Source organism: Mustela nivalis (assembly GCF_964662115.1).
Source record: "Mustela nivalis genome assembly, contig: HAP1_SCAFFOLD_2921, whole genome shotgun sequence".
Lineage (NCBI taxonomy): Eukaryota > Metazoa > Chordata > Mammalia > Carnivora > Mustelidae > Mustela > Mustela nivalis.
The window spans coordinates 14,379-35,175 of record NW_028133744.1 but is presented as its reverse complement, the minus strand read 5'-3'; the positions used below and the strand labels follow the sequence as shown (position 1 = coordinate 35,175).

Genomic DNA, 20,797 nt, shown 5'->3' with positions numbered 1-20,797 from the left:
TAAGTGTTTATATGTTAGTTTTATCTGTTCTCCTTTAGAGCAAAATTCTATGAGATGACTCTAAAAAGGATGCACATTTAACTATATTCTCCAATTCCTCTCCTTCTCTTCCCATTTCTTAGTTCCTCTCAAGGACCTACTCTAGTCAGCAGCATTTGACATCATTAGTCATTCACTAGTCCTTGAAATCCTTTCATCATTTGGCTTTTGGATACTCCATGCTCTTGGTTTTCTTTCTACTTAACTGGCTTCTCCTTTTCTAGTCCTTTCCCTTCTGTCCAAACTCCAAAGGTTGGAGGGCCCTGGGCGCAGACCTTGGACCTCCTCTCTTTTTTATCTACCTTTACTCCCTAAGTGGGTTCCATCCAGCTTCAGTTTTTAAAATATGATGTAAATACTCATAACTTCAAAATTTCATACCTCTAGCCCTGGTCTCTCCTCTACATTAGACTCTGAAATATCCTGCAGCTCACTTGATACCATCACTTCAGTGACAAATTGCCATTTGGTCCAGTGGTAAACTGTCAGCGACTTTAGCTCTAGGGATTTACATCTTTTTGTTGTTATGTTCTATATATTTAAATGGTGTACATTTATATTTGTTATATTTTGTCCAACTTTCTTGGTATGTTCATATGAAGATTTTTTTCTCCCACAATATTTATCATAAAATATTATTACAAATAAAGTCTATCAACTTTCTAGTCACTTTAATTAGAATACTGATAGATATTTCAATTCTTCACTTTTTTTTTTTTTATCTTCCCATCTAGGATTGGTCGTCAAACTCTGTGTGTTATACCATTATAAAATCCCTTGTTTTCTTTTCTTTCTACTTCTACTGGTATCCTCTAGATTTTTGTCATCTTTTGCTGTAATATTTAAACAGTCTCTTATTTGCATGTTTCCATTTAATTTCTACTTTCTCAAAGTTTAGTCTCACACCTAACTGTACAACAGTACCACCTGAGAGCTTTTAGCAAGGTACGATCACCACCAGATAACCAGATTTAACTGGTCTAGGGTAGGGCCTGGGCATGAGTATTTTTTTAAAGCTCGCCAGGTGAGGAGAACACATAGCTAGATTTGAGAACCACAACTATACTAGATTATTCACTAGTCTCAACAAACTTCTTTCTTGCCTTGATGCCTTTTCAAGATTTCCCTCTTCTAATGGTTTTGTTCCACTTATACAACTTTCAAAATGAAACTGTAAGTCTAAGCACAAATGCTACCTCCTCAAAAGTCTTACTAAATAATGACTATGATGAATGACTGTATTTTTCCATCCACTACATATCCATGGTGTATGTTACACACACACACACACACAACACATGATAGATAGATATTATAATTTCTTTGTATTATGATATACATGTTCACCTCTGCTAGTAGTATATTATATAAGTGTCAAAGATTATGTTTAATTCATTGTTGAGTATCCTATTATTAAGGCCTTACCTGTGTTAGGTATATTAATCTAAAACAAATCATAACAAATATATCTATCCATGTGCAAACCAAAATTTTAGGCATTTAAAACCAAACTCTAAAATACATGCATAGTTAAATATCACAATGATTCCATAGTGGGGAAAAATGTTATAATTTGTCACTTCTAGGCATATTGATATTTTAATGAGACACACTTACCTGAAAGGATACTGATGCAAAGAATAAAAACACCACTAGGAACATAAGACTGTGCAATATATTACAACACTGGCTCATTATAAACAGAAAATAAATTTCTAACTGATGTTTTCAGGTCCTATTTTCTTATCTTACTATTTTTTGTGTAAGATCACAAGTGCATCTGAAAACAGAGTATAAGATGTATGATTTTACAGTACATAGCATTCTGTGTGATAATAATCATTCCTTACAAAGTCTAATATAAGACACAGACATTCTGTTAACAAATATCACTGGTTCATCTAGAAGATAAGACATAGGAATAAGACAGTCACGTCCAATTCCACATGGATTCTCAGCTCAGATCCTGGTTTTTGCACAGTTTACCTTGCGAACATGATCCGAGTGACATTTCACAAATTCCTGGATAAATGTTGCTACACTCTGCTAGGAGAGAGACAGGCTGTGTCATGCACAGATCAATAATAGCACTGTGTTTCATCAGCTTCAAAATCAAAAGTGCTTCATCTGGCAAAAGCCATGGCCCTAGAGAATCTGACATATATAAACCGAATACCCTACAAGGAATGTGTACTACATAAGCTATTGGGGTAAGATAAAAGAAAACTCTGGAGATTAGCAATGAAGTACAATAAGGGAGTAGTTTTCTACTTCATTATTACTAGAGATATGAACACAGACCACAAAAAGGAAAATGAGGGTATTTAACATTCTACAATTGCTGACAGAAAAAAAAATAAGTCCAGTACTTTAACACTTCAGTCTTTTAAGTAAGAGTTATATAAATAAATATAAACCAAAGATAAATATAAGTTTAAGAAACAATAGCAATCATATAATCTACACAAATAAAAATGTTTTATGGAGAACCATAAAATATGATCCTTTTAGAATTACAGGGTTTCCTAAAAGACTCTTCAGATATAATGGTATCCTCAAAGTTTATATGATAGATAAACCTAAAAACCCAAGATATTTGTTGAATGGGTTATGCTGTTTTCATTAATTCAGGATCAGTCTTTTATTTGGGTTTTGATTAAGTTAATTGAAGATTAACTGGTTAATGCAATTGGACAAGAGCTGAAACAAATTTGAAAATTCAAATCCTAAAAATGAACCTGCTTTAAGATTGCAGTTGCCAAAAAAGTTTCTGAAAACAAAATTTGCTGTTGGAGAATTTACCTTTATCTAACTCAGAGGGCAAGGGAATCAAGAATTCATCAAGATATCAGAAGACATAATAATGCTTAATCACAAAATAAACAGCAGTCTATATTTACGACACGTATGTGGAAATATTACACATAAACTCTAAGATTACTTGGGGACACTCCAGTTGAGGAGTTACAGAAAAAGCAGATTAAAGGCTATTAGGCAGCAATGGCTTAGCGTGAAAGTCTGGCTCTCCAGCCCATATTTTATAAAGCATCTCTTCTGTAACTTTTGGAAATATTGTTATGCCCCTAGGGATTGGTTAGTACTGTTATTAATATAGAGAAATAGCATTTTGGGGGGACAAAAAGGAGTATCTTTTCCCTGCAGAAAACATGTAGGGCCATTTTGCAAATCAGGGTTTGGAAAATTAAATGCTTAGAGTTATAAGAATGGCAACACAAATAAGTGAAGTGGGCCTAGTAGGATTTTTGACAAAAAGAAGAGAGTATGCCTCATTCTCCTTGAAAGCACCATAAGACTAATACTGCTGACTCTCATATCAAAACCATAACTCCCAATACTTTCACGATGTTATATAGTTTATCAATTGATCCGTCAACTTTTTAGTCCTTTCCTACAATGTTTTCTATGCCTTCACTTCCTCAATATAAATGAATATTCATTCTTGACTTACCTGTTCTTCTAATTCTCAAATTGATTCTCTAGTTCCTATTCACAAGTCTGTAGGATATTTTCACTTACATGACGCATAACCACCTCAACTTAATAAATTACAACAGAATTATTTTTTGCTAAACTTAGAAAAGGAGAATGGCTCTGGGAAATGTTGTATGCAAGAAGTGATATTATGAACTAGACTTTAAGTGATGTGCTAGATTTAGAATGACGTAAAGAAAAGAGGAAGGTACTTGAAGTAGAAAACAATTTTTTAATGTTGATAAGAATATGCAATATCAGATCAGAGTCTCGGTAAAACCTAGTCATAAATCAATCTTCATTCTTTCATTGAGAATGTACTATGACCTTAAATATACAGGATTCTGTGAACATTATCAAAGAAGTATAACATACGGTTTTTGTCTTTTAGGAGTGAATTAACTACTAGATATGACAAAATTCCCAAATGGTAAACTTTAAAACTATTAAACTTAATGTTATAAAAAAAATCAGCTTAGAAAAGTAGAAAGACTATGAAGTTAAGATCAAGAGATAGCTCTAGGTTACAACCCTAGAATGCCAACTCAGCTTGATCCTAAGCAATTTATTTCAATTCTTTAAGTCTTAATTGCACCACACCTAATATAATATGAGGATACTATCCTCCTCATAGGTTGATAAAACGACTCAAGAGATAAAAATCAATTAATGCAGTCCTTCACATCAACAGCCTAAAAAATAAAAATCACATGACTACATCAATAGATGCAGAAAGTCATTTGACAAATTCAACACACATTTATAGTAAGAACTCTCAGTAAATTAGGAATAGAGGGGAGCATTCTCAACTTCATAAAGATTATCTATAAGAGCCCTATAAGAAACATCACACTTAATGATGAGAAACTTGAAGCATTTCCACTTAGATCAGGTGCAAGGCAAGAGGTCTCCTCTCATCCTGGCTTTTTGTCATACTGGAAGTTCTAGCTAAGTCAGCAAAATGAGAAAATAAAGTGAAAAGTATACAGAGTCAGAGGAAAGAAATAAAACTGTCTTTATTCACAGATTTGACTGTCAATGCAGAATACCTAAAAGAATCAACAAAAAAAACTCCTAGACCAACTAAGTGATTATGTCACAGTTGATAGATAAAAGGTTAATATATGAAAGTCAATCCCTTTCCTATATACCAGCAGTGAACAAGTAGATTTAAAAGCAAAATATCCCATTTACATTAGCACACCTAAAAAGTAAATACTTTAATATATATCTAACAAAAGATGTACAATGTTTATATGAGAAAAACTAAAATAGTCTGAGAAATGAAGTAGAAGAACTAAATAAATGGAGATATTCTATGTTCATGGAAAGAAAGGTACAATATTGTCAAGACGTTAGTTCTTCCCAATTGGTTCTATAGATTCACTGCAATCATAATCAAAATTCCAGCATGTAAATATTGATAAACTGATCTTAAAGTTCATATGAAGAGGCAAAAGATCCAGATTAGTCAATATAGTACTGAAGGAAAACAACAAAGTTGGAAGATTTAACACTACTACCTGATTTCAAGACTCACTATAAAGTTACAGTAATCAAAACATGTGGTACTGGTAAAAGAATAAATAGGTCAATGGAACATAATAGACACCCCGGAAATAAACCCACATAAGTAGAGTCAATTGATCTTTGAGGAAAAAGCAAAGGCAATGCAATGCAGATAAAATAGCCTTTACAACAAAATGTGCTAGAACATTTGGGCATCTACAGGCAAAATAAAAAAATAAAAAATTTAAAAATCTAGACACAGAAGACGGACTTTATTCCTTCACAAAAAATAATTCAAAATGAATCACAGACCTAAGTGTAAAACACAAGGCTAAAAAATTCCTTAAAGATAAAATAGGAGAACTTCTAAGTGATCTAGGGTATGGTGATCACTCTTTAGATACACCAAAAGCATGATCCATGAAAAAAATAATTGATAAGCTGAACTTCATTACGATTCAAAACTTCTGCTCGACAAAGCACAGTGTTGAGAGAATAAGAAGGCCCATTCTACTATAGACTAGAAGCAAATATTTACAAAAGACACATCTGATAAAGGGCTTTTTCCAAAATACAGAAAGAACTCCTAAAACTCAGCAGTAAGGAAAAAAAAGAATCCAATTAAAAAGTGGGCAAGAGACCCAAATAGACATCTTACCAAAGAAGATAAACAGATGGGAAATAAGCATATAAAAAGATATTCCACATCATATATCATCAGGGAAATACAAATTAAAACAACCATGAAATAACACTATACACTTTCAGAATGGCCCAAATCCACCACACTGTCAACATCAAATGGTAGTGAGAATGTGGGGCAATGGGAATCTCATTCCTTGCTGCTGGGAATCAAAATGGTACAGTTAACTTTGGAAGACAGCTTGGCAGTTTCTTACAAAACTAAACATATTTTTACCATATGATATAGCAATCACATTTCTTGGTATTTGCCCAAAGTCATTGTGTGCACACAAGAACCTTTATGGGGATGTTTATAGTAGCTTTATTCATAATTGCCAAAGCATGGAAGTAATCAAGATGTCCTTCAATAGGTGAGGAGATACATAAATTGTGGTACATGAGACAATGGAATATTATTCAACACTAAAAAGAAATGAGCCACAAAAAAACTTGGGTGCATATTATTATGAGGGAGGAAACTTAGGTGCATATTATTATGAGAAAGAAGTCAGTCTGAAAACTCTTTATATTATAGGATTCCAACTATATGACATTCTGCAAAAGGCAAAGTTATGGAGATAATAAAAATAAATCTGCAGTTGCCAGGGATTGGAGTGGGGTGGGAGGATAAATAGGCAAGACATAGAGGATTTTTAGGGCAGTGAAAATGAATACATGAATAGATTTGTGTCTTTATATATTTTTTCCAAACCCAGGGAATGTACAATATAGCAAGAGTGAACTGCAAGTTAAACTATGCATTTTGAGTAATTATGATGTATCAATGTAGGTTCATCAATTGCAATAAATGTACCTCTCTGATGGGGATACTGACAATGAGGGAGTCTACGCATATGTGGAGGCATGGGATATATGAGAAATCTCAGTACCTTCTTTTCAATTTTGCTGTGAACCTAAAACTACCCTTTCCAAAATAAAATTCTAATAAAAGAACACACAATTTCTTTGCTCTCAAGTTCTACCTTCCACAAAACACTAAAACACAGTTCATCCAAGTTCTTTGATATTTTATAACAAAGATTGCCTTCCCTCTAGTTTCCAAAAACATGTTTCTCATTTTCATCTGAAACCTCTCCAGAATACCCTTAATGTCTCTATTTCTAGTACATACCTCAAAACCCTTGCAACATGTACCCATGACATAGTTCCAAAGCTGCTTCTTCCACATTTTTAGGTATTTGTTACAACAGCACTCAAGTGGCAGTACCAAAATCTGCATTACTCTGCTTGGGTTGCTACAATAACAACAAAACCCCCATAGACTCTGTGGCTTAAACAAGTGACATTTAATATCTTCCAATTCTGGAGGCTGAAAGTATGAGATGCCAGCATGGTCAGGTTCTATTGAGAGCTCTCTACCTATAAGGTCACTAAACCCAACATAAGGGCATGACCTCAACTAAATGTAATTACCTCACAAAGGCCCCATCCCCAAAAAACGCAATATTAAGAATTAGGTCAAAATTCAACATATGAATTTCAGGCAACATACCTCAATCATAGTGATAATAAACCTCTTGAAATCCATTTTGTTAAATAAATACAGAAAGGAAATTAATAAAATAACTCAGCTATTAATATATGAATTAATGGTACAGATTATTCTACTTTCTCTAAACATATTATTTCAGGGGAAGGCTTATTAGAAAATAAATTTTACAGTATATAAAATTCCACAAAAATCTATGTTTCATATTTACCAGCTGATATCTTATATAAAATTATTTAATACCTATACAAAACATTCAAAAGATTTTTAAAAGGTGGTTTTATAGCTAAAGTTGCATTTTCTTTTATAATATGGGTTCTAGTAGTTTGCTTCTATGAGTTAAGGCTGTTTAAATCTACATGATGAAACAATGTGGTTATAAACGAGTTTACACAGCCATAATACAATTAAGTAATGTTACTGGAACAAAAGAGGATGACATTTACATCTTGTTGTTCTTAAGATTTGGGACTCATTTTTTTCACACTTTTCAGATAAATTATGAGTAACTGTCTTGGCGAGTTACTCCTAACAGAGAATGACTGAGGTTCGATCTCATGACCCTGAGACCGTGACCTAAGCCAAAACCAGAAGTTGGACATAACCAATTGAGCCACCCAGGCACCCCTCTTTTTACCTAAGAACTTTATCTGCATAACAGAACATCTGTTTTCCAAACATCTCTGACCTTCATGTGAAAGGCCTTCCTCCCTTTGAATCCCAGACCTCAACCTAATTCTTTAGCTCAGGATGTTTTATAAGCTTCAATTACCTAGCTGCTTTTTGGGTTTCATGTTTTTATGGAGGTCTAATACATACAAAATTAAATTCTTTTTCTCCTGTTAATTTGTCTTATGACACTTTAATTATTAGAGAAGTCAAATAACCTAGAAGGAAGTAGAATAAATTTTTTTGCCCTTACAATCTATATAGAGTATAGATTAGGAGTTGCCTAGAGCTGGCAGAGATGGGGAAGGATAATAGATAAAGGGTACAGGGTCCCTTTATGAAGTTATGAAAATGTTCCAAAATTGATTTTAGTGATAGCTGCACAATTTTGTCTACATTGTAACAACCATTTAATTAAATGAGAGAATTATATGGTATATGAATTATCTCTCATTAAAGCTATCACAAAAAAATTAATAGCGGGTGATTTAAATACTTCACAGTCAATAACTGATAGAACTAGACAGAAAATCAGCAAAAATAATAGAAAAGTTGAACATCATTATTAACCAACTAAACTCAACAGATATATATATAGAACATTCAATCCAACAACAGCAGAATACACATTCTTCTCAAGTGCACATGGAATATTCTACAGTGTCTACTACCTGTTAGGCCAGAAAACAAGTCTTAATAATTTTTTAAAACCCAGATCATAGAAAGTAACTTTCAGAGTACGTTTGGAACATGGGTCAGATTTGGTTATAAGGCTACTTTGGGAATGAAGCCAGAACACAGTTCCTATTGATATTCATATAGCTAGCATAATAGTAATCCTTTATAATTAAAACATTTAGTTAGCATTGCTTGGATGAAAGCACTAGATAATATAAGTAGAGGATTTAAGCATAATTTAAAATTATGTATGATAGTGATTTAATAGTGGCTCAGTGGGTTAAGCCGCTGCCTTCGGCTCAGGTCATGATCTCAGGGTCCTGGGATCGAGTCCCACATGGGGCTCTCTGCTCAGCAGGGAGCCTGCTTCCTTCTCTCTCTCTCTACCTGCCTCTCTGCCTACTGTGATCTCTCTCTGTCAAATAAATAAATAAAATCTTTAAAAAAAAATTATTTTCTAAAATTATGAATTCTTCTGTATAAGACAAATTTTCAACAAATCATTGTTTTTTATAAGCAAATACCTTTAAGAATAGAAATGTAAAGAACAATCTTTCATTTTCATTTGCTTTAAAATTAAATTATGATAACCAGCAATGTTATAATGTATCTAAAAACTGCTAGAGAAAACTCAATTCACCTGAGTTTAACAAAAGCATAGATAAGTTATAGGAACACATTAAAATAGATATTTATGTTAAAATCCTCACATGTTATACTAGTATTTGCAAAGAGGAACAGCGGCAATTACTATTTAAATAATTTGATTATAATGAAAAATTCAAAGTTTTAGACATGGGCAAATGGGCAACCTAAATGCATTTATGAAGCCTATTCTTAAAATCCAAGTTATACCCCAATAAAAAACACAAATATGAACAGAACAACACATGTAAAACAAAATATCCACCCTTATAATAGAGACTATTGTAATTAATTTTTAAAGTTTCTTTACCTTTATTGTCTGTCTGCTTATTTGATATCGTTGATCAGACACTTGCTGTTGCTGAAGGAGTTTTTCATTGATTTCTTTATATTCTTTGACAGACAATTCGGCTGTTTTTTTGGCATTCTGAAGTACACTGTTTTGTTGTTGTAAGGATACAATACGTTCTCGTAATAAAATAATATTGCTACTTGATTTCTGGACAGTTATATTTTTCCACTTTTCTCTGTTAACTATAAAAAGAATGTTTGTAATATTTTTTTAAAAAACACAATAAATTAAAAAGACATTGTTAATTTCATATACATTCTTACCTCTGATAGGAACTGTTGAATGTGAACTCTTTTGTATATTACCATTCTTCTTTTGAAAAGTTGTTTTTTTGGCATTCTTGTAATGAAAATAATTCTAAATTTGAAGGTTTTATAAAAATTAGTTTATTACTCAAAAATAACTTCAAGTGAATGAACATAATAAATCATATTATTTCTTTACCTAAAAATATATTTATCTATGCAGGCTAAAAAATTTAAACAGTAAAATTCTATAACTGATACCAAGAACTCATAAATTAACATAATATGTGCATTAAAGTTGAACTAGAAAAAAAAAGTTGATCTAGGAGGCACAACACACAAATACAAAAATCAATCCAAAAGTGGTAGAAATTTAACCTACGGACAGTTTAAAGATCTATGAGGAAATATAATAAAAGCAATAAAAATAAAATAAGAATATTAAATAACTTATGGCTCTATATATCACTATATATATACATATATATATATATATACACATATACACACACACATATATATGTATATATACTGAAAATATATAAAGTACCATATGGTTTCAGTGAGTCCTGTTATTACTTCATTCCTCAAAATATTTTTGAAATACTTCATTTGAACTTCTTTAGAGTCAGTATATAAGATAGATTTTTTTATATGTTTCATTGTTGGGGTGCCTGGGTGGCTCAGTGGGTTAAAGCCTCTGCCTTTGGCTCAGGTCATGATCCCAGAGTCCTGGGATCGAGCTGCACATTGGGCTCTCTGCTCAGCAGGGAGCCTGCTTCCTCCTCTCTCTCTGCCTGCCTCTCTGCCTACTTGTGATCTCTGTCTGTCAAATAAATAAATAAAATCTTAAAAAAAAAATAAATGTTTCATTGTTTTATGAAGATTCAAGTGCCAGTGATGTACTAAGCACTATAAAAATGTCCCAAACAAAACCAGTATTAGTCACCAGGCTTGGTATCAAATTATCTGGACCTAAAATAAAAATAATTGGGCTTCCATTTCCAGGATTATTTCTGACTAGATATACAGAAAAAATTTTTTTTAAGATTTTATATATTTAAAGAGAGAGAGAGCACACACACAAGTGGGGCGGAGGGGCAGAGGAACAGACAGAGAGAGAGTCTTAAGCAGACTCCAAGCTGAGTGTGGAGCCTGAGGCTCACCATCATGAGATCATAACTGAGTCAAAACCAAGAGTCTGACTTTCAAGTGACTGAGCTACTCAGATGCCCGCAAAGAAGTTCAGGAAAATCTTAAACATTGAAATTAGCACACTTAAAGTTTGGTTTTTTTTTAACATGGCAAAATGTTAAAGACATTCTGATGTCACAAGTTAGGAATATAGGAATAGGAATCCTAAAACACATGCAACCAACAAAGTGGCCAGGAAAATATATGACAATCGATAATCTCTGAACTTGAAATTTCACGTATATAGCAACAAAAAACATAAAAGGCAATGAAAGATGGCCCAAGCCCCCAACTCAAGATGAGAAATTGTAGAATGTAGAATATAGTGTGTACAAATAGTTTGTCATTCTCTCTCTTTTTTTTTTTCCCCTCCCTGCATAATATTACATGGAACGGATGTATCACAGTTTAACCGTTCAGCTATTGAAGGAAATTCTGGTTGTTGCCAGTTTTCAGCTATTAGAAATAAAGTTGTTATGCCCATTCATGTACAGGTTTTTTTGGGTAAACACAAATTTCCATTTTTCTGGGATAAGTGTCGAAGAGGCAAATAGTTGGGTTGTTTGATAAATGTATGATTAGTTCCTTTTTTTTTTTTTTTTTAAAGATTTTATTTAGGGGCGCCTGGGTGGCTCAGTGGGTTAAGCCGCTGCCTTCGGCTCAGGTCATGATCTCAGGGTCCTGGGATCGAGTCCCGCATCGGGCTCTCTGCTCAGCAGGGAGCCTGCTTCCCTCTCTCTCTCTCTCTGCCTGCCTCTCTGTCTACTTGTGATTTCTCTCTGTCAACTAAATAAATAAAATCTTTAAAAAAAAAAAAAAAAGATTTTATTTAGTTGTCAGAGAGAGATAGAGAGGACAGCAGGCAGAGTGGTAGGCAAAGGGAGAAGCAGCTCGATGTGGTACATGATTCCAGGACTCCAGGATCGTGACCAGAGGGAAGGCAGATGCTTAACTGACTGAGCCACTCAGGTGTCCCTTTTTTTTTTTTTAAGAGTCTATTTGTTAGAGAGAGAGAGCACAGTGGGGAGGAGCAGAGGGAGAGAAGCAGACCCCACTGAGCACAAAGCCTGATGTGGGACTCGATCCTAGGACCCCGGGATCATGACCTGAGCCAAAAGCAGGTGATTAACCAGCTAAGCCACCTAGGCACCTCATCCTTTTTTTTTTTTAAGAAACTGCCAACTGTTTCCCAGAGTGCCCTGCCACTTTATATTCACACTAACATTATATGTGAGATCCACTCTCTCTGCATCCTCGTCAGCATTTGGTATTCTCACTCTTCTTCATTTTAGCTGTTTCAAAAGATAAGTATCCCAATAGGGTCTTAATCTGCATTTCCGTAATGGTTAGTAATGTTGGAAATCTTTACGTGTATTTATTTGCCTTCCATTTATCTTCTCAATGAAATGTCTGTTCATGTTTTTTACTCCATCTTCTAACTAGATTATTTGAATGTCTACCAATGAGTTTTGACAAAATCTTTAAATATTCAAAATCTGGGGCCTTTATCATATACACGGTTTGTAACACTTCCTGCATTGTATGGCATATCTTTTTATCCTCAAAAGTGGGCCTTCCTTGGGCGCCTGGGTGGCTCAGTGGGTTAAGCCGCTGCCTTCCGCTCAGGTCATGATCTTGGGGTCCTGGGATCGAGTCCCGCATTGGGCTCTCTGCTCAGCAGGAGCCTGCTTCCTCCTCTCTCTCTCTCTGCCTGCCTCTCTGCCTACTTGTGATCTCTCTCTGTCAAATAAATAAATAAAATCTTTAAAAAAAAAAAAAGTGGGCCTTCCACAGACCAAAATTTCTTAATTTTAATTAAGTCTAATTTATTGATATTTTCTTTTAGGTAACATAATCTAAAACCTAATAAGCTAATTATCACCTATTTTTTTGGCTAAGATATACATACCTTAAGATTCATATTTAGGAAAATAATATCTATTTCCATTTTCAACTATACAAGTTTGTAACAAATTGATACTTAAAAATTATTAAAAAGTTGAGTATTTCCATTATATATTTCAAAGAAAAACATTTTCTAAGGATTCAAATTAAATCACTGGTCATGAAATTTAAGTTATAAAGCATAAGATAAAATTAAAAACATAGCTTATAATTAAGTAACACTGTGTCATATACCTTTGGGGTCTTGCCATCTGTATTTGAATAAATTCGTACCATTTCTTTTCCTTGCATTTGGCTGTCTTCCGTTTGGTCACCCTCTTTCTGGTCTCTTCCATCCTCTATAGGACTTATCTTCTGGGATGTTTCTACAATAATTGTTCCTAAATCTTGAGAGGTCTGTCCTCCAGAATCACTGCTTTTAGAAAAAAATGGAACATAAAATTCAGGAAGAAGAGTTGTTAAATGTACCTCTTTTAAGTTCAAGATCAAAAACCATTATAGCACATACTGCATATAAAGCTATAAGTTTAATCTGAGCATTTATTGGTTTTCTATGTTAAGAAAATCAGTCTAAATACGTTGTACAGTCTATTATTTCTGTGGATTCCATACATGGCCTCTAACTTATTAAGATGAATAAGCAAGTACAAGTAGGACTTCTTTAGCCTGATGGGGCATCTACATTGGTGACTGAAATTTGAGCATCACTTAAGTGGAGTAAATTTTACTGCAGTAAAATTAGCAGACTCAGTAAGCAAGCACTGGCCTGGGACTTGAGTTCTGGCTATATGGCTCTTTCAGTTACTTACTGTCTCTGGACAATGTTTCTTCATCTGATAAATGTTATATTGTATCAGGGGTCCTGCTTTTTTTCACAACCAAATGTCCTCTTTGTTATAATTCCCTTATGTGCACCATATTTGAAAAGTGTATCCATCAAAGAAAAAGAGTATGCCTATTGAAAAATAGTTCAATGTCATAGTTACTTGTCACCCAGATGAAAAGAAACTAAATGTTAAAAAAAAGTTTCCAAAATTGTGAAATCTCATCAAGAAATTAGAATACCCAGTATCAAATGCCTAGTAATACCACTTCTGTAGTATTTCTACCAAGTGTTAACTCAGGAAGCACATGTTTTAACAATGCCAGGGGTGGAAGCACTTACAACTTTCTGAGATAGGGCAGAAAGCTTTAACAATTCCGACAGAAAAATTTTCCCTTCGTCTGGGACAATCTCTGAATTTCTGAGGCTGATCCCAGTTCCATCTCCTATGTCCATTCAATTCTGAAAAATGCCTGGTAAGCTCCAATTATATGCCAGGTACTTTTCCAGGCATAAAGGACAAAGTAGCAAGTGAATAAAGGAGATAAAAATCCCTGCCCTTATGTACCTTTCATCCTAATGGGGTGAGTTCAGATAACAAGAAAAATAAGTAAAATCTATATTATGTTAACAGCTGGTATTAATGGAAGGAAAATAAAAGTGTTGAGGTTGAGTAGAACATACAAATAAGTACAATCCCTTTTCCATATGGATGATCTCTTAACTATTTGGATACGGTCATTTGATGCTTAAAACATCTCAAGAAAAACATCCCTAGCTTATTCAAATATTCCTATTATGTGTGCTTTTGAGATGCTTTTCCACCCTGGTCACTCTTGAATATGCTCCGCCTTATCTTCATGGAGCGTTATGTCCAGAATTCAATTTCATATTCCAAGTATACTATGTGAATTCCTTAGTAGAACTCCTGGTAGATGCAAACTAAAATTATGCAAGCTTTTCTGACATGTATATTGTACTGTAGACTCATACGAGATTTAATTAAAACCTCTTACAATATTTGTATGTATACTCTTGCAAAGTCTTATATTTTTCACACTGTATCATTGAGCAATTGGCAGTTTCCAGCTAAGTAATGGACCTTGCAGTCTTCCGCATTACTCTATCTTCCCAATCTATTGCTATCTTCAGGGATTTTTATTCAATTTTGTAAAGTATTTTCTATACCTTTCAACATCATTTTATTCACAAATTTGACCAACATGCTTTGCTGAAATCCTGCTTTTCTCAAGATATTAACAACTCTTTCTGATGAACACTCATCTCTGAATGAGCATTGATAAAATGTATTTTTGTATCAACACCCACAGAATGCAGGCTGTGCCAATGGCCTGTCCCACATCAGAAATCTGACTTAAGTCTGCTGCCCTTATGGTAAATACCTTACCATCAAGGAAACTACCCTCCAACACAACTTTAGCCAACTTACCTTACCCTAGACAACAGGACATATTGGCCTTATAAAAAAAATAATCCCTGACCTCAAGCTAACCATGCCCTGTTTTCTGCACTACTACTACTTCTTTTTTTAAAAGATTTTATTTATTTATTTGAGGGAGGGATAAAGGGAGAAGCAGGCTCCCGCTGAGCAGGGAGTCCGACACGGATCTCGATCCCAGGACTCCAGGATCATGACCTGAGCCCACAGCAGATACTTAACTAACTGAGCCACCCAGGTTCCCCTCTGCACTACTTCTATAAAACTCCCTCTTTCCCAAAATCCTTAGGAAGAGTGTGCCATAGCTTGCTAGGCACAATACTCCCCCAGTCCATGGACTGTTTTCTCTTGAATAAAGGACTTCAAACTTGTTACGAAATTGTATTATTTTTGTCATTTGACAGCATGTCTTTATAATGCTGTTCAACTATGAGAAATGAACATTCATAAATATATAAATGTTAATAAGCTAATAATTATATGATATAGTATTTTATATACATATATAAAGGACAAGGTTCTATTTTCTGTTTTCAAGTACATTTCTTATATTTCAGACTATGAAAAGCTAAAAGAAATAGAATGTTCTAAAGTCCTGAGGCTCCCCTGTGGGATTTCTAATTGTTTGAGAATTTTTTTGCAGCTGAGTGATTCCTGAGAATGTTCTGTCAGGCAGGAAATGTAACACTTAATCGTCACAGTATAAAATCAAGTTTCACCGCTAAGCAACTTAAATGACAATCTTGTGTTTTAAGAGATACTGTGATACATCTCCCAAAATATGTGACCATCTGCACAAGCACTAATGTGATGAAATTAGAATTGACTGTGTTACTTAGCTTTCATGTATTTATTCGTGTATATATATACTCACACATGAGTAAACCCCAGCACTTCTATTATGAAGAGTGGAAAGATCACCGGCTGAGACATAATTAGTAGCTGAAACTAGAATTTCCTTGAAGACATAGATAAATGCTTAGTGAGTTTTAAGCTAAGGAGGATTTTATCTCTAATGGCTTTTGAGAATGAGGAAGAAACCCTTACAAAAAGTAAAAAAGAAATGGGAATACAGATTTGGTCCTTCTTCCTCACCTTCATCAATTTTTTTTTTTAAGATTTTATTTATTTATTGGAGAGAGAAAAAGAGAGATCACGAGCAGGGTGATGGGGGTGCGCAAAGGAAGAGCAATAAGCAGACTCTCCACTGAGCAAGGAGCCTGATGCGGAACTTGATTCCAGGACCCCGGGGTCATGACCTGAGCCAAAGGAAGACACTTAAGTGACTGAGCTTTCCAGGTGCCCTATTTTTAAGTTTTTATTACCTGCCTGAAGACAAGGGACTTGACCCATTGATCATTTAGAACAATGGTTCCCAAACTAGTCTACTTATTGGAATTAGTTGGAGAACTTCAAAAAATCGTGAAGCTTGTATCCCACCACAGAAGTTAAGATTTAATTGTTCTGGGGTGTGGTCTGTGTAAAGGCCACCTATAGGCACTCAACTTGAACAATGGAAAACTGACGAAGGTAGAAGGGCCCACAGCAACCCCGTGGCTGAATACAAACAGGCCTATTAGGCAACCCACCTCAAAATATCCATATAAATCCTAGCTGACCAAGGATGACCTACATTCAGACACAGTACCAGGAAAGTTAAATTCCGTATGTTCCCATACTTCCTCACCTTCCCCACTTAACTACAGCTCCCCACCAACTGCCTCAAGCCAGACAGTCTCTCCTCCACAGCCCTGCTCACAACTCCCTCCAGGTTATTATTTCTTTCCTTTTTGTTCTGCCTCAGATGAATTCTTTCACTGCAGGTGTCACTTGGCTCCACATTTGGTGGCCCCCATCCAATCGGGAGATCCCAAAGTCTGAGCTTTGGAAATTTTTTTTCTTTTAAAGATTTTATTTATTTATTTGACAGAGAGATCACAACTACACAGAGAGGCAGGCAGAGAGAGAAGAGGAAACAGGCTCCCTGCTGAGCAGAGAGCCCGCCATGGGGCTCAATCCCAGGACCCTGGGATCATGAGCTGAGCTGAAGGCAGAGGCTTTAACGCACTGAGCCACCCAGGAACCCCTGAGCTTTGAAATTTTTATAAAATCAAGGTAATCCTAACAGAGGCAAGTAAGTTTGTACTTAAGAAACAGCTAGCTCTAAGGACTCCCTTGACAATATGAAATAACAGAAATTATATTCAGAAGAAAAAATAGGATCCATATCTAATGTAGATTCTATTCTCCTCCACACCTATTTATCTCCAACGCCCTGTCCCTGAAGAAGATCCTTTGGATATCCAGGACCCTTGTTTAAACCCGCCCCACCTCTCTGCAAATCTCTACAAAACCTGAAATGTGGTTCTAAAAACAATTTGGAGGTCACCCATCTTTACCAATCCTCAGGCCTCACCTATTCAATCTCAGACTGCTTGTAGATATTGAGGCACTGGAAACAGAATTGTCCTGCACTTGAGAAAAAAAAGAACAATTTAAATTACCCTGAACCTCTAATAATAGGCAAATATACCATCAAAACTCTATCTTGGAAAAAACTTATTTTTTCTATGCCTTTGTGATATAAGTTTTCTGCCCCCATCATCTATAGGACCTAAGAGCTATTCTTTAAAATGCAAATTTTGCGGAGGAGTTTCTCATCAAAAAAGAAAAGTGAGGTGGCTATTTGGAAAATTGGACAACTGAAAAACTAAAGACCCAATTTTATTTTTTGCTTTTGATTTTGTTTTTGCTTAAAACAAAAGTTGTTAAGGCTGGTATGATTCCTACTGCTTCCCTCTATGATTCTTTATCTGAATTCTCATGTTTTACTAAATTTCCGTCTGAACTGCTTTTCCAGTCTAAAGAGATTACCTTCACAATAACCACTCAAGACTGGGGGCAATGCTCCTCAGCTATCTTTCACTCCTCGGCCAAAGGATGACCTAAGAGCCAAGTTAAAGAATTTATTAAACTAAGGAAGGATCATCAAAAGTTTTTTTAAGTTGGGGCACCTTCGGCTCAGGTCATGATCTCAGGGTCCTGGGATAGAGAGCCCCACATTGGCCTCTCTGCTTGGCAGGGAGCCACCCCCCCCCCCTGCCTACCTGTGATCTCTGTCTTTGTGAAATTTAGGCAAACTTTTTTAAAAAAAAGTTTTTAAAGTGGATTATCTCCTGCAATTAGTGGATAGATTAAAAAGGTAGAAAATTAGATGGAAATCTACCAGTCAGACTAAATTTATGAACAAGGCTGATATGCACTGCCTGATAGGACTTGGTTTTTGTTTTGTTTTATTTTGTTTAGCACTTTTCCTAAGCTAAATGTACCCAAAGGAAAGAAGAACATTTCAACATAGCTAGATATTTGTGACAGTTCTTTGATATCATTTCCCAGCAACCCAATTCTTTGAGGAACTGAAGACAGCTATCCTTGTTTTACATATCTAGTCTTTACAGGACCATAGGTATGGCTCCAGAAACAATTCAAGGTCCACCAACCCTTTTTACTATTCCCTAAACTTTCCCTATTTGTTTCAAAAAGCTGGTAAATATTGGCCTTAGGAAAGCAAAGTTCTTTTTAGAGGAACCTGCATTCCTTCCCCATACCTTTGAGATGCAAATATTTTACACATTTCATGGAGGTAAGTCTTATCAAACTAGAGCAAAAGGGGGAAAGCTCATTTGAAATTTAGGCAAATGATGGGGCACCTGGGTGGCTCAGTGGGTTAAGCCTCTGACTTCCGCTCAGGTCATGATCTCAAGGTTCTGGGATCTAGCCCATGCATCAAGCTCTCTGCTCAGCTGGGAGCCTGCTTCCTCCTCTCTCTCTGCCTGCCTGTCTGTCTACTTGCGATCTCTATCTGTCAAATAAATAAACAAAATCTTTAAAAAAAAAAAAGAAATTTAGGCAAATGAAAAAACATGCGTCTTCTCCACAAATATTAGTAAATACAAACAAGTCATCTGAAAAGAAACTTCACTCATTCCTACTCTTCTTTTACTAGTAAATTCTACATTATCATACATCTCCCAGCTAACACTGTGTGTCTGTATATGTACACTGTAGATATGTGATATTTTTCTGCCTCCAGATGGTATTACCAAAATTAATTTGTGAAAGACTTCTATTTAATTCACATAAGGAAAATTAAACATACACATAAACTGAATTCTCAGAAATGTAACAAAAATGGAGCCAAATGTGTTTCAAGTTCACATGACCTGGAATAATCTTTGGTAAATAAAAACTAGTTAAGTTCAGTGGTATAATCAAAACTCTAATATATTAGCATTACCAACACTGAATATAATGCAGAAATACAACTTTTATTCTGCCTGGGTTTACTAATCAAGTAATTTCATGTTGCATCTCTTAGAAAATTTGTCAGCAAGAAAAAAAAAAACTTGGGATGATGGCTGGCTGTGTCTAATGTCTCATGAAGTTTTCATGGGTAGTCTAAACACAATTGTTGGAAGTGAGTGATTCAGACAGTTGTTAGTGGGTTAAGAGCGTTTATATAAACTTTTTTTTTTTTTTAGATTTTATTTATTTATTTGACACAGAGAGAGAGATCACAAGTAGGCAGAAAGTCAGGCAGAGAGAGAGAGAGAGAGAAGAAGCAGGGTCCCTGCTGAGTAGAGAGCCCGATGCGGGGCTCGATCCCAGGACACGGAGATCATGACCCGAGCCAAAGGCAGCGGCTTAATCCACTGAGCCACCCAGGCGCCCCTTATATAAACTTCTTAATGGAAATTATATTTTATAGTATATATACTTAAAACATAGTTTTCCAAATACCTTTGTTAAGTTGAAACTTTAAAGTTTAGCTAAGTTAAATTCAGTGGTGGTGAACTCACCATCTAGATCATTTCCAAATAAGATAAAATGATTACTGAACATAAGCTTATCTACTTTCAGCTTCATATTACACAGCAATTAAACAATTATTTGAATCTGTTGGTAAGCATGTCATGTATCATACTGAAAGAATGCATTATTTTTAAAAGGGGAGGGGCATATGTTTGTAGAAATTACGGAATATAATTATAAATTTGGCAATCTAAAGAATGCTGGTATAACACAGTTCACAATTGCTTACTTAGTTTTCACTAGAAATTAAGGTTCTTTTTTAATATTTAACTTGAGAGAGTGAGAGAGAGAAAGAGCAAAGGGGGGTGGAGGATCGGGGGGAGAAGCAGACTCCCCACTGTGCAGGGAGCCCAATACGGGACTCAATCCTGGACCCCAGGATCACAATCAGAGCTGAAGGCAGTTGCTCAACAACTGAGCTACCCAGGCAATCTGAAATTAAGGTTTTTAAGGGTTAAGAATTCTAATTAGTAAATGTAACTAAAACTACTAGAAATAATAATCTTTTCTGAATGCAAGATAAGTAGGATGTGTGTTTTCAGTAAAAAAAGGTATATGGAATAGAAATGCATTTTGTTGAAGGAAAGAAAGTATGTCCCAAAGTAAAACCAATTAATTATAAATGGGAAAGAAGAACAACAAGACAAACTTGAAACTTGTAGAAAGTCTGTGGAAGGGAATCTTTAGAAAGGAACTAATGCATGGCTAGGACTGGCTAAGA

At 35.0% G+C, this 20,797-nt stretch overlaps 1 protein-coding gene across 1 annotated transcript in view; it reads right to left on the bottom strand.

The window, feature by feature from the left end:
* Window positions 1-420: 420 nt before the first annotated feature.
* LOC309858614 (centlein-like) overlaps window positions 421-20,797 on the bottom strand; it is a gene marked incomplete at both ends in the record, with an annotated part of 34,553 nt that continues 14,176 nt past the window's right edge. Inside the window, 4 exons of the mRNA XM_082751333.1 lie at window positions 421-570; window positions 9,537-9,760; window positions 9,842-9,935; window positions 13,157-13,337. Coding sequence (XP_082607459.1) covers window positions 421-570; window positions 9,537-9,760; window positions 9,842-9,935; window positions 13,157-13,337 — 649 coding nt within the window. The remainder of the gene's footprint in view (window positions 571-9,536; window positions 9,761-9,841; window positions 9,936-13,156; window positions 13,338-20,797) is intronic.